The following is a 15,471-nucleotide window of genomic DNA, read 5'->3' on the forward strand; positions in this document are numbered from 1 at the left end:
CCTTCTTGGGATTCTCTTTCCCTCTCTCTCTGCCCTGCCCCCACTCACCCTCCCTCCCTCTCTCAAAATAAACAAACATTTTCAATGCTTTTTTTTTTTTTTTAAAGTTTATTTATTTTTGACACAGAGAGAGACAGAGCATGAACGGGGGAGGAGCAGAGAGAGAGAGGGAGACACAGAATCCGAAACAGGCTCCAGGCTCTGAGCTGTCAGCACAGAGCCCGACGTGGGGCTCGAACCCACAGACCGTGAGATTGTGACCTGAGCCGAAGTCGGACGCTTAACCGACTGAACCACCCAGACGCCCCTAAACAAACATTTTCAAAAAAATAAAAAACACATAGAAAAGGGAAATTTCCCAGACTTAAGAATAATCAAAGACACAGAGCTCTCAGGAAACAGTAGGCACAGATGAGAGGAAGTAGCAATACGGAACACTGTGTTGCCCTTTAGGGTATAAAAGTTCAGTGATTTGTGGGGTAATATAGTAAAAGCAGTAATGGGAAACAAGGCTGGCAAAGTCAACAGAGTTCAGATCATAGTAAGAAGTCTGGAACTTGACCTTGAGAAGTAGGAAACCACTGAAGAATTTAAGCACTGACATGATCTGATTTTCCGTTTTTAAAAATTGCTTTTTGGCGTGTAGAAATGGAACTAATATCAAAGCAGGGAATATTAGAGGCAAGAAAACCAGTTAGACTGCTATCCTGGATGAGAAAGGACTATGGCTGAACTAGAAAAGAAACAAAATGGGGAACAGTCTGTGTGGGTGTATACACAGTTAGTAATGGTGGGCAATTCGAAGTAAAAAATGATGGCTAGGTTTCTGATGTAGGTAACCAGATAGAGTAACAGTGCCCTTTGGTGCACCAATGAACAGCTGAGGATGGTTGCTTAGGACGTGATAAGGACATGCTTCTGAGATGTCCACAGGGCAGCTGGAGGTACTGTTCTAAAAACTCATGTCAGAGGTCGAGGGAGAAATAAAGAGTCCTCAGCAACAGCTGGGAAGGTAAAAGTTAACAAGAGGAACGAAGAGGGCCTAGAACAGAATGCTGACGAACACCAGTAATTAAGGGTGGGCGCATGAAGGGGAGCTCACCAGGTTAAGTGAGAGGTAGTAAGAAAACCTTAAGATGTGAAGCCAGGACACCATGGAATGATCATTTCTAGGAAGAAGTGCTTATCAATGCCCAACAGAGAGGTTCAGTGAGAAGAGGGACTAAGTAGAGTCCACTAGAATCAGTAGTGAGAGGACTACACATATACCTTGGTAAGAAGAGCCTCAGGAGCGATAGGTATAAAGCCAATGTGGCAAGGCAAGCTGAATGATAATGGAAAGTCAGGAAGAGCAGACACATTTAAATAGTTATGCTATGAAAGAAAAGGCAACGGGATAGTACTGAGAAAGAAAAAAAATGCGTTTGAGGGAGGGGAATGCATGTGTATGAATAATCTTAAAAGATGGGAGAGACCTGGCCAAATTTGCAGGGGAAAGGCAGAGAACAAACAGATGTGATGGCAGAAGGCTGAGGCAATCTGCATCTGTGAAGAATGCGGGAAGGCCATGTGCAGAGCACAGGTATGGGTAGGGTAGCAGGGTGGGGTTCAGAAAAGTGAAGGAACACTATGAAGAAAGAACACCGCCTAAGGAAAGACAGGATCTGCTGGGCAGCACTGAGAGCAGGCTGCAGATTAGGAAGTTAAACTCAACCCTCCGCTCTGCAGCTATGTGATTTTCTCCCAGCTACATTAAGCAGCGTGACACAGGCTCCAAGTGTGCGTACAGGGATCTGACTTTGCCAGCTGGGTACACCAGCAAAGCTGGGGAGCTGGCGAAGGAGAGCTGAGCTTAAACATGCTAGAGTGGGTAAAAAGCGAAGCCAGCAGGGGGCTGGCAAAGGACCGGGTGGCAGGTCAGTGAGGCAGAAGAGCAGTGCAAAGGAAGTAACAGCATGACAGGACAGAAGAGGCCCCCATGGAAAAGGAGAAAGCAAGAGCAAGAATAGGAGGAAAACCAGTGGTTAGGGGAAGTAAACACCGTAATTCAACCCTCTTGGCTACCCACAAACACAAGCCTCTGGGACCCATCCATTGCTCTCCAGTCTGGTCCTCTACTCGGCTGCTACTCTCCCTTGCTCCATCCAGCCACCCACTACTTACCTTCCTACAACCTTTCCACTGCCCTCTGGAATGTCAGCTCCATGGAAAACTGCACTGAGCTTTTCCTTTCACCTCCCCTGTGGAAACTGAACTCCTGAAAATGCCACCTAGCCTGACTGCTGCTAGGTAGCTGCTCCTACACCTGACTTTCAGGACTAGAATCACTGACAAATCCTGTTGTCCATCCTCATGTACCAACACCAGCAGCCCCTATCTCCCAGGGCACGTCCCTTGACTGCCAAATACCAACTCCAGGACGGCTTCACTCATCCATGAAACATTACTGGCACCTCACTTAGTCTCTATTTTATGTCCCGCTATCATGATTCCTTATTCTTATATGAGTGCTCATTATTATGTGGACAACCACCCCAAAATTCTCCATGCCTACTCTCTAAGCAGCTGAGCCCCAAGAGGCACTTAAAACTCCCTGCAGTAGGGGCACCTGGGTGGCTCAGTTGGATAAGCGTCCAATTTCGGCTCAGGCCATGATCTTGCAGTTTGTGGGTTTGAGCCCTGCATGAGGCTCTGTGCTGACAGCTCAGAGCCTGGATCCTGCTTAGGATTCTGCATCTCTCTCTCTCTCTCTCTCTGCCCCTCTCCCGCTTGTACTCTGTCTCTCTCTCTCAAAAATAAACTTTAAAAAAAAAACACAAAACAAACCTCTCTGTGGTAGACTCACAGCAAAGGGCTCAGCCCTTACCATCCCCAAAATAAACAAGATAACTGAATTAAACCAAACTAAAAAAGCAGGTTGTGGGAGTCATGGTTTCTATAACTATAGTTATTACTATAATTGTAACTAAAATATAGTTATATTTGATTACCCAAATCTTTTCAACAGTAATTAAGAAAACACGACAAGAATACGACAGAGTTAGTTCTTAGTGCCTCTATGCCCAGTTCTATCTCCATAGTTCTTTTTTAATTTTTTTTTAATCTGAGGGTAGCCCGCAATTCTAATTCATGATTCCAGCTTGTGAAATGTTCTGCCCCAGTCATCAATATTTCTAAATAACCGGTCTTCACTGATTAGGCCCCTCATTATTATAACCATATCACCTACAGAACCTCATTTCAGATCTAGAAATATCATCACTCTTTTTTAAAGAAAGGGGAAGAAATGAAAATTACTATGTTACTTTTGCTCACAATTTTATTACAATATCTTAAGAAAAACAAGGTAACTATCACCAATATTTAAGATTCTTCTAACTTTATTCATTCATTATGGATCTAGAAACTAGTAATTTACATACTGACTTCACATTAGAGCAATTCAAAATTTGGGCCATAAAAATTGTAATCCAACCTTGCTGGTATTTACAGAACTTGTGTGATGTTCTAAAATTGATCACTTAAAATCAGGTTCTCTGATAACCAGTATCTTTACTGCTTAGTCTAAAAATCGGTATCAAATAGGAGCTCCTGGGTGGCTCAGTTGATTAAGCGTCCGGCTTCGGCTCAGGTCAGGATCTCGCGGTTTGTGAGTTCGAGCCCCGCATCAGGCTCTGTGCTGACTGCTCAGAGCCTGAAGCCTGCTTCAGATTCTGTGTCTCCCCTTCTCTCTGCCCCTTTCCTGCTCATCCTCTGTCTCTGTTTTTCAATAATAAACAAAAAAAATATTTTTTTTAAATCAGTATCAAATAAAATAAGTAAGGGATATGGAGGAAAGTGATAGGGACTAAATACAAATTTCTTGGTGAATATTAACTCTAGACTAATGGTGTGAGAGTTGTGCCACATTTCCTGTCAGAGCCATTAGATAAAATGTGCCATTCAGATAACAAGTCAGCTGACACCCCACCAAGTCTATGGGATGCCATGCTCTACAAGAGACACCAAGGCTTTCTCCAACAGCCAGGAATACATCCTCTCTTCTATCTATTTCAGACCCAGGACTATTAGTCCTTTTCTCTCAGCGTAACACTCTTCAGAATGCCATACATTCCTCTGGGAGCTCCTGTGCAGGGCTTAGTTCTCTGGCCCCTGGGCCATCCTCCACTGTCATCCCTCCAACTCATGACCTCATAGGAATCCAATGACAGAGCAATGGCCAAAGCATACACAAAAGTGAGTCTCAAAGATGCTATGGAGTTCTCAAACTGTCAATGGCAATTAATCTTTCCTGTTTCAGGATAAGAATAAGCCCTGTAGAGAAAGTGTAAATACCACAATTACCATATATTAAACTGAAAATAAATCACAGGACTTATATTTTATTGGGGCAGGAGGCCCTCTCTATGCAGCTCTTTGCCTGTGTGGCTCTTTGGAAAGATAACCTCATGTACTCTATAAGAAAATTCTAAATTTTTGTCCTCCCACTACAGACCTTTTCAACACACAAGTCAGAAAGAAAGAGCATAAAAAAGTAACTAAATCATCATGGCAAACATTTTTTTTCTTCTTGTCTTCAAAGAAATAATGTAGCTACTTTTTTCTTAAGGACAAATCATTTTACTTTTTATTTTTATTTTTTAGAGAAAGTGTGCACACATAAGTGGGGAGGATGAGGGAGAAAGGAGGAGAAGAGAGGAGAAAGGAGGAGAAGGGAGGAGAAGGGAGGAGAAGGAAGAAGGGGGGAGAAAGAGGGAGAGGGGAGGAGAAGGGAGGAGAAGGGAGGAGAAGGGAGGAGAAGGAAGGAGAAGGGAGAAGGGAGAAGGGAGAAGAGAGAAGGGAGAAGAGAGAAGGGAGAAGAGAGAAGGGAGAAGAGAGAAGGGAGAAGGGAGAAGGGAGAAGAGAGAAGGGAGAAGAGAGAAGGGAGAAGGGAGAAGGGAGAAGGGAGAAGAGAGAAGGGAGAAGAGAGAAGGGAGAAGAGAGAAGGGAGAAGAGAGAAGGGAGAAGGGAGAAGAGAGAAGGGAGAAGGGAGAAGGGAGAAGGGAGAAGGGAGAAGAGAGAAGGGAGAAGGGAGAAGGGAGAAGAGAGAAGGGAGAAGAGAGAAGGGAGAAGCGGGGAGAAGAGAGAGGGAATATCTTAAGCAGGCTCCACACTCAGCTCGGAGCCTGATCCCATGACCGTGGGATCATGACCTGAGCCGAAATCAAGATTCAGACTCTCAACCAACTGAGCCACCGAGGCACCCCAATGTAGTTATCTTTTAAATCACAAATCTACTGAGGAAGAACTAGTCCTGAGCTGATTTGCAGCACATTAAAGGAAATTATTACATACCGGATGACAACAGCCTATTAAGTATAAAAAAGGTTAATATCTCAAGTCACTATTCACTTAGTTTTAAACCAAGTAGTAAATTATTACCTTGTATTTAGCTTTTTCAGTAAGAATGTTTTAAAAAAACTTTAAAAAGTAGGGGAAGAAGGGGGCCTGGGTGGCTCAGTCGGTTGAGCATCTGATTCTTGACTTCGGCTGGGGTTGTGATCCCAAGGTTGTGGGATCAAGCCCCACGTGAGGTGCTTGAGCGTGGAGCCTGCTTAGGATTCTCTCTCTCCCTCCTTCTGTCCCTCCCCCCACTCATGTACCCTCCCTTTCTCTCTAAAATAATAAAATGAAAAAAAAATTTTTTTAAAGTTGGGGACGAGGGGGTCAGAAATCTAAAATCATATATAGTCCATACAAAACAGGTAAAAATAAGTGGAACCTGAACAAATTTATCTCCTTCACAAGACTGCTACATTGACTTTAAAGTGCTAATAAGAGAAACATGGCCAATCTAGCCTAAATATAAAAAGCCCTACATTAAGAACAGGAAACAAGATTTGTTTCTCTGCACTACAACTAGTGTTATGGACAAATCAAGATTATCATCTGTATTTCAGGGATGGGAACATGTTCAACAACCTACCTTCTTGACAAGAAGGCCGATGGGAAAAAAACTATCATTTCTATATTAGTTTTAATTTCCTTGGGGGCCGGGGGAACACTCTAATTCAGTTTATCACAATTACAAGCTTTCTACACCAAGAGTACTTCAGACTTCTGCTGGTCTTAGCTTCATCTGCATTTACGTTCACAGTGAGCTATTACTAGCAATACATAAAAATTAAGCCATTTTCAGATCTACTGATAGTTTCCTAAATATGTCCAATGCAAGAGTTACCTGGGGGTGATTACTAAAAACAGGTTTTTCAGACCCCATACCAGATCTACTTACAGAATCTTCAGGGAGAAATCTAGGATTCTGAATTTTTATCAGCACCCTGGGTAATTTTGACACCCAGGTCAAGTATCGGACATTCCTGTAGCCAGAGCAACTCATTCCAGGGGAGGACAGTAAATTAGAAATTCACAGATTAGGTCCATTAGTCACCTGCTTCCTTACTCAGCCTACTTCAGCATGAATATATTAGCATAATGCCCGCTAGCATTCCTGAAGGCCTGTGTGCTATATTCTGTACTAAGTACAAACAATAATCTTTCGGGGTGTATACTAGTTTTATTCCAGTTCCACAGACAGGGAAACAACTGTCATTTATCGGAGTTCACACAGTATGTGAGTGGCTGCTGCTTCAAAACAAGATGCTTGTTGGCAGAAAGCTGCCACCTACCACACTATGCGATTCCAGCACCAACCAAGAGAAAAGTAAACACATGGCAAGAGTTGAAAGTTGAGATCTTCTGTTGACCAGTGGCTTTCTTAATTTCAATTCTTTTTCTTGGTTAAAACTAAAACTAAAGAGTAAAAACTCTTTTGCATACTGGAGCATCACATAATTGCTTAAGGATCCTAAACAGAGTGGGGCTCCGGACATCATCTGAGATGCTGCTACAGATTAACCCCTGAATAGTCAGTTCAGTGACTGGGTTTTTATTTTGTTGGGAGGGACAGTAGGATAACTCAGATTAACCATCAGAACATTTATCTTAAACTAAAACCACAAGAATGACATCTCATTGATGCTAACAGTTCAAATCTCAAAACTATAAAATTGGCAAACAAGCATAAATTCTGTTAACACTTTGTTGTGGCACTGTAAGTATATTCAAAATCTGCAAGATGGGTTCCCATTATGACAATTGTATCAAGACTAGAGAATATTAGACGTTTTCTTTATTACTCACATACTTGCATTGTCAGATTTAGAAAAAAGGACTTTCATGAGCCAATAAATGGCTTCATAAGAAAATGTCATCGGGATCTGTTGAACAGTGATGACCATGTCTTATGATATACAAAAATCTACACACAATTTATGGCCCAATACATACATATGTTCTCTATATATTACATCCTAGAGAAATTAATCACACACATGTATCAAGAGACATACAAGAAATGTTAATGGTAGCATCATTAGGAACAGCACTCTAAATGTCCAAAAAGAGAATGGGTAAGTCAACTGTGATATATTCATACAGTGAATACTAAATAGTAAAAAATGAACGAACTAAAGCCATACTTATCAACAAGAATAAAACTTAAAATGTTGAAAAAAGTTACAAATGATTACCTTTTATGTAACACCAATTAATATTAAAACATGCTTGTTTACAGATATGCAACAAATGTAGTAAAAATATAAATACATACACAGGAATACCAATATCAAATACCAAATTCAAGACAGCTTTGGAGTGGAGAGGGAAAAGGAAGGGGAACAGAGTTGAAGCCATGGGTGTTTCCCCCTCACATATTTTTGTCACATTTCATTTCTTAAGAATGGTGGTAAATACCTGAGTGATATACTCTTAAAATTTTGTATAACTGAGGGGTATCTGGGTGGCTCAGTTAGTTAAGAGGTTAAGTGGTTAAGCTTAAGCGTCCAACTCTTGATTTCGGCGCAGGTCATGATCTCACGGTTTGTGAGTTCAACCCCCATACTGGGCTCCATGCTGACAGTGCTCACACACACACACACACTCGCTCTCTCTCTGCCTCTCCCCTGCTCACGCACTCAGGCTCGCTCTCTCTCTCTCTCTCTCTCTCTCTCTCTCAAAATAAACTTAAAAAACATTTTTTTGTGTTACTGAAATTCAAAAACACAACCAAAAATAGAATTAAGTACACAAAGACTAGTGATGTTTTAAACAGCCAAGCTAACAATTACTTGAATCTTAAAATGTGATGCTATCCCCAATGCTGGTAACTTTAAGGATACTTTAAGACCCCACAACCTGCATTATTAGGTTGAAATATCTGAAACTGCTGGGTTTGTTATAGGTCAAAAAGTCAAATATTAACAATTCCATGTGGTTTAAACTAATATTAAAACTCTCTCTATAAAAAACAAAAGTTAGGGCGCCTGGGTGGCTCAGTCGGTTAAGCGTCCGACTTCAGCTCAGGTCACGATCTCACGGTACTTGAGTTCGAGCCCCACGTCGGGCTCTGGGCTGACGGCTCAGAGCCTGGAGCCTGCTTCCGATTCTGTGTCTCCCTCTCTCTCTGCCCCTCCCCCGTTCATGCTCTGTCTCTCTCTGTCTCAAAAATAAATAAACGTTAAAAAAAAATTTTTTTTTTAAAGTTAAATTTTGATGTGTTCTCCAAGAATTTACTACGCAGTGGTCTACATTTTAATGGAAAGACTAAGAAACAAGGAAATAAAACTGAAATAGAATGGACCATTTGTCAATGGATAAAATATGAAGATAAATTTCCCAGTATACAGAACAAATATATAACTTAGAAACACATATTGCACAAAATGTGGTCAACCTACTGTCCTTTGATATAAAATATTACTGCTTAATTTTTAAAAGTACTTACACATAATAAATCCTTAAAAGATCCTTGTTGAGCAAAGCAAGTCTTTATACATATAAAAATTGAAGTCCAGAGGAGAAATACCTTGTCCAAGGTCAAGGTCAAATAGTTAGCAGTCTAAACCTATTTAAAACTAAATCCAGGTCCTGCTCCAAAATTAGTCACGATAAATTAATCAGAAGTTCAACCAAAGATTTTTATTTTGTTCCAATCAAAGATTATGAAAGGAAGAATTAAGGACAAATGATCTGTGGAGTTCTGTCTTCTTTTTTATTTCTTAACAATTTCAGTATAACAAGTTCTAAGCCCATTATTATTTTTGCAAAACTCATTTGCCATAAACATATTTTAGGTAGTGACTTACAGGATTAGCTCATAAAAGCCAAGGCTATTTATAATTTAACTATAAAACTATATTCCTTCTGTAGCACTAAAGAAAATACACACTACAAAAGTAGTCTCTCCATCCCCTCACCCTCTTTTCTCAAACTTAAGAACTAGTGCTTTAAGAAAAAGGTTTAAATGAGAAAGAATGCTGAAAAAGTACTGAGGAACACACTGCAGGACAGTTGGAGTTGGAGGGAAGGTTTTTAAAAGTAATGCAATGGTTTTTTTTAGTGAATAAATATCACTCTTCAGAATTATTATAGAGCCCAGATAAATTATGCAAGACAGGGATAGAGATTTTCCTGAGATACGAGAAGCAGAAACTGAAAGAAAAAGGTTGGAAAAGACAAACATGAGAACTACTGGAGAGGAATGGATAGGGACACTGGCACCCCTAGAAGCAGAAGAAACAGTGCAGCCCTTCTTAAGAACAGCCCCAGGGGGCAGGTGTAATCAGCTCCCCCCCCCCATACTGCAAGGCTGCTATACAGATTAAGTGAGGGAAACCCCTGGAGAAGGGGAGGGTGGGAGAGTATTAAGGTCATATGAGTAGTTTTTAATGTATGTTAAGCATTTTTAACCCAAGAAATAGGTATACTGAAATCTACCTGTGCCTACAATTAATTCTCATTTTTGCTTCCTTCATATTAGGAAAGATGAATGACAGACACGCTACCCACATCTCCTCTTCAGTTGTAAAGGGCACCCTGGATAGTCACAATCATCGAAAGCCAGATGTGTCTAGTTGGCCTGCTCTCCTCGGCAAGGTCCACTACAAGGAAAACAGCTGCCAGGACACATGCACGTACACCGTTAGAAAAGGGGGAGGGGAGGGAGACCAACCTGCCTCCGCATTCAGCTCCTCTAGAAGCCCGCTGGTCCTCCAGGTAGCTCCTGTGTCCTGGCCTCCTACAGAATTACTGTGCTCTTGAACTACCGCAGCCGCCAATAAATTGTCCACATTTACCACTTCTGGGTCAGAGCTGGTGTCAGACATATCATAATGAGCTACAACTGGAGGTCCATCTAGGGAGGAAAGAAAATGTATACTTGTATCTAACTTGTGGGGTGAAAAATACTTCTGCAACTAAGAGCCCTCTAAATGCCAGTTGCCTTTATCTTATTACTCTACCTGGTCAGAAAAGCTGCACTTTATACATCTAATATTTTGTACATGATGTGAAAGTGGAAAAGATAACCCAAGCTTATAAGATGAGGGACACATTTGAAAAGGAGAAAAGGAGTGTTATTATGAAGAACAGAAGACAAGACTGTACTGAACAAAGTTACACTGAATTCTCGTCACATTCCTACAGAGCAAAAGACTATGAAAAAGGAGAAGACTCCACAGAGAAAATAAAACTGATTTTTTAAGGAAAAAAACTGATGCAAACTATTAAAAGTCAATTTATAGTTTTTCAGAGAATGAATCTAGTTCTTTCTCTTAGTAGCTAATACTTAAAAAGTCACTGTTAGATTCAAAGAAGAAAGTCAAATACATATTTTTCTATTCTAAAGAAATACGGTTAACATTAGGAGCTCTACTTGACTATATCCAATAAAGCCCTTTAAAAATACCAGGGATCAGGGCACCTGGGTGGCTTGGTCGGTTAAGCACCCGACTCTTGGTTTCGACTCAGGTCATAATCTCACGGTTCATGGGATCTCATGGGATCAAGCCCCACATCGGGCTCCACGCTGAGCAGGAGTCTGCTTGGGATTCTCTCACCCTCTCTCTCTGCCCCTCTCCCACTTGTGCTCTCTCTCTCTCTCTCTCTCTCTCTCAAAATAAACTTTAAAAAATAAAAATATCAGGGGTGTTATGCATAACAAAAAGACAATACTCTTTTCTACAAAAAGAAACACTTTCTCTACAAAAAGAAAACTTTTTCTACAAAAAGACAATACTCACAAAATCCACCTTCAGGATTTTGCTTGGGATGTCTTGTTAGGAATATCTAAATTTTCTTTTCCCTGAGAAAGACAACCAGCTCACATTCCAAGGCAACGATACGCAACCTTATGGGTTATTTTAGAGGAAGATATTAAAGTTCTGACTGGAAAAAAAAAAAAAAAAGATCCCTTCTACCTCCAAATCACCCTAACTAGCCGAAAAAGGCAGCTGATTTCCAAAGAAATTAAACCGCAGTGATTCATGCTAAAATAACTCAATAATCATGCTTGTAGACTAGATACATGCTTTAAATGCTAAGGCTACCCTTTTCTCATAGCAAAAAACAAAAATAGAGTTTTCATTCAATTATGAAATACATCCCTTACTACCATCTTCATTTTAGAATAAAGTAGAAATAAAGGAATGCAGTTTCTCCCCCCAACAGCTATTTATAAAGTGCAGGCAAATTATTTATTTCCATAAAGATTTTTTAATATCAAGACTGTTTTACATTCAACATACGTATTTTATGAAACTCTGGACTATGAAGGAATACATATGCCAATGACTCATTAAAATAGAACACAATGAAAGATTAGTTTTAATACAAGCATCCATTGTGTGAATTGTGACTGAACAAAACATGAAACACATCTGGGATATTTATCCCTTAAAGCAAAGGTCCCAAACCAAAAGTTTATGTAGCAACATTTTTAAAATAAAAATGACCAAATAAAAGCAAACGAGTTGTTAAGTGCCACTGTATAAGAACAGACATGTCACAATATGAAATTCTGACGATCATTACAATTTCAGTTGACTACTTAAAGATAATTTTCAATTCCCCCAAAAGGGTAAATCAAGTTCAGAAAATTCGATAGTGTAGCCTCAGTATCAGTTGGTAATGGATTTTAGCTCAAATAGCAAAAAATTAGTTCATGTTTGACGTTTTTCTTTTCTAAAAAAGAAAAGAAAGCTCTATTATTTATGGAGTTCTCGTCAGAGTTCAAAATGATTATTATGGAATCAAGATACTGTGTGATGTCCAAATACTTGGGTGCAGAAGATATGAGGGTCAAGTACAATATTGACTATTTGACCAAATGTTCTATTTGAAAGGGCTTTAGTTAAGTGTTGTTTTGCAAAAAATTAAAGATTTATTTTAAAATTTACACCACTAGTACCATTCACCACCTCTTGCTCTCACATCGCTCCCCCCTACACCACCAAATTGAGGCATCAGGTCAACAGTCAAGTCAAAATTGTACCACTCCTACATGTAGAATCATGCAAAGAGTAGAGTTGTATATGTACATGCAGAGTTAACATCACCTACCCATGGAAATAACTTGTCTGAAAGTCTTCATCAGTAGGAAATACAAGCATAAACTTGTTATCTGGCTTCATTCTTGTATCTTCCATATTTCCAAACAGCACACCTTATAGCTTAGCTTAAATTTAGTATTCATCATAAACAAAGACAGTGATATTTTCATATTTTAATTATACTTAAAAGTTAAATTATTATCAGTGTCATTTCTCATTTCCAGTCTATCCAAAACAATGACAAGTCAATACTATACAAACTTTAATAAAGGAATGGATGCCTTTCCATCTTTCTTCCAACTTGAAACCAAAATTAAGGATCTTATGTTCCAAGGTCATGTTACACTTATCATTAGCAAACCAAGATGAAATAAAGTAGGTTTAAAGCACTCAGCATTAGGGTTTGAACTTTAAACCACTAAGTAAATACGAGCTACCTGATGGTGATAATTTGTGATATTCTTTTAAAAGTGATTCTTGCTGCACAGCAGAAGTAAGACACAGGTAAGATCCTGTAGTAATTGTATCTGTCTTTTAAAAGAAAGAAAGGAAAAAAAAGCTACGGAGGAGGAGCTGGGAAAATTCAGCACATTAATAAGAGAAGCAGCAACTATTCTTCCAATTTGACTCTAACAATTCATTACAGGATGGAATAAACATGGAGATACTGTCCTCTCTCCCACTTGATTTTTCTCTATACTGTGAGAACAAATGCACTGCTACTAAGATTACTTTGGCTTTCAAAAGCATCAAAATAGTCACTTCAAGTAAAGTTACACATGGAAACATTTCCAATTTAAAAATTAATCATTAATGTAAGCACATTCCATGTTACATTTAAGGATTAGCCAAACTACACATTCTCCCATCTGCTAAACTTGATGTCTGTCACAATCTTAAAACATAAATTTATAATAATGACTTCCTAGTTTTTCTACAATCCTTAATAGCATATCTCTATAAAGGTAAATGTTAACACAATTAGTTAATAACTAACTGGCCTGTGGTTAATCAAAGTGCTGTCTCTCCTCCTGATTGCAAGATTTTGAAAATTTTGCTGCTCATTACAATTACAAGGCAAAAAATTAAAAGTCAAGCAATCCACTGACTTAAGAACATCGATTCATCCATTTTATGCTAGAAATAGGTTTGTACCCTCTCAATTACATCCTAGCCTACACACAGGTTCTAACTTTTCAAATAATAAAATACAGATGTATCTGTGTCATCACACATTTCTGACATAGTGAAGTTTACTCTTTTATGGTTAGCCTTCTCTACTACTGTCATCAAGTGTTTAATTTTATGAATTAGTTTTCTTTCAACCTATTATTTTTTTCTTTAAAAAATGTTCTTTAAATCTCACTGAGAATGTGAAACAAAACAAAAAAGCAAAACAAAACCAACATCCTTTACTGCATTTATCCCTGACAAACCCCTTTTAGAATTTCACTACCAAAAGCACAAAATTTTTAAAAATGATGTAAGGTAATACATAATTTACCACTCTTGTTTTACAGATGAGAGATCTGAGTCCTAATTAGGTGGAACCAGAAATGAATTACATGACAGTTGTGCAGTGTTGAGAGAACTGGAAATATACAAGACGGAACAGCATAGGAAGTACGTACAGATTTTTGGCAGCCAACATACAGGTTGAAGTCCTGCCTACTACTACTTAGCTCTAGGACTCATTTCTTCACAGAGTTATGGCAAGAGTTAAAGATGACATACCAGCAGAATACTGGACCACTGCCCCATCTTTCCACTATAATTAGCACCTGCCCTATTTTATTTGTTTGCTTATCTTTTTACATGCAAATTCTACTCTACAGGTCCTGCATGCAAGAAGCTTTGAGAAAAGGGGCACCTGGGTGGCTTAGTCAGTCATGTGTCTGAATCTTGATTTTAGCTCTGGTCATGATCTCATGGTTCATGAGATCGAGCCCCACGCTGGGCTCTGTGCTGACAGGGCGAAGCCTGCTTGGGATTCTCTCTCTCTGCCCCTCCTCCTCCTTTCTATCAAAATAAACAAACTTTATTTAAAAAAAAAAAAAAAAAGCAGGAGCAGCTATGAGAAAACATCCCTGACTGGGTTGGTGCCTCACACTGGTCATAGATTAACCCCACTTATTAAGCAAATGCTTTCCTGGGATTACTGAGATCTTCACAAATGGGCTTTTGTACGTTTCTTTTTGTCTGAAGTGTAATGTCAGCTTGGGTGTGTTCATATAAAAGTGTTTCATACCCAAACAGAGATCATTTTTGGATTATTTCATATTTTGCACCATCCTAGCCTACAGAGCCTCCCACTAACACAAGTGTCAGTCTCCCAGTATGAGGTCTAATTAGATCTGAGAGATGAGAATTCCTCTAGTATCTCAGACACCCTAGAAACGCACTCCTCCTTCTCTCTCTCTATTGGTTAAGTCTTGGGCCCAAGGAAAGGTGGGGCAATGGCCCAAGACACACTTTGCCCCTTCAACTCCCATTTCTATAACTATAGTAATATACAACAAAGCTCAGAGAAAATTCCTTCTGTCCTCCCCAGCATAGCCAATCTCCTGAAACCCCTCACTAGGAGAGAAAAAAATCTATCTTGTTACTGAGAAATGATCCCATATAAGCTCTACTGCCACAGTCATTAAAGGGCCTATGCCCAGGGCCATTATCTATCTACAACATCATGAGAAAGGTGGAAATCACACTTGGCCTCAATCCAGATAGTCAGATTCAAAAAAGCTACACCTGAAAGAAGCATTCTTGGGAATTACCTAGCCAAGGGGTCTAAGAAGGGAGAGTATATGTGGCAGTGGGCAAGTGAGAGAATGCAGTGTGGGGGGAATAAGGAATTGAGGGGAAGGACAAACCTGAAGAGCTGCAGGAGGAAATTTGCATTTTGGCAGAACCTACTCAAGAAAAAAGGCGTTTTCATTCCATACCAAAATACTTACCAAGGTGAAAATCTGTATTTGCGAATATAAGAGAAAAAATACTTGAGAATACTTATGCTGTATTTTTATTACTATCAAAAATATATATG

General features: G+C 39.5%; 1 protein-coding gene across 6 annotated transcripts in view; it reads right to left on the bottom strand.

Annotated features, from left to right (window-relative positions):
- Positions 1 to 15,471, bottom strand: part of ARK2N (arkadia (RNF111) N-terminal like PKA signaling regulator 2N) — an 87,058-nt gene that overhangs the window by 15,694 nt on the left and 55,893 nt on the right. For 4 of the 6 annotated variants that reach the window (XM_058692207.1, XM_058692208.1, XM_058692209.1 and 1 more), the window contains exon 3: positions 10,052 to 10,234. The exons of the other annotated variants lie outside the window; for them this stretch is intronic. In XM_058692207.1, the coding sequence (XP_058548190.1) occupies positions 10,052 to 10,234 (183 nt within the window). The remainder of the gene's footprint in view (positions 1 to 10,051; positions 10,235 to 15,471) is intronic. 6 annotated transcript variants of the gene reach the window in all.

This window comes from Neofelis nebulosa, chromosome 11, assembly GCF_028018385.1.
Source record: "Neofelis nebulosa isolate mNeoNeb1 chromosome 11, mNeoNeb1.pri, whole genome shotgun sequence".
Classification (NCBI taxonomy): Eukaryota; Metazoa; Chordata; class Mammalia; order Carnivora; family Felidae; genus Neofelis; species Neofelis nebulosa.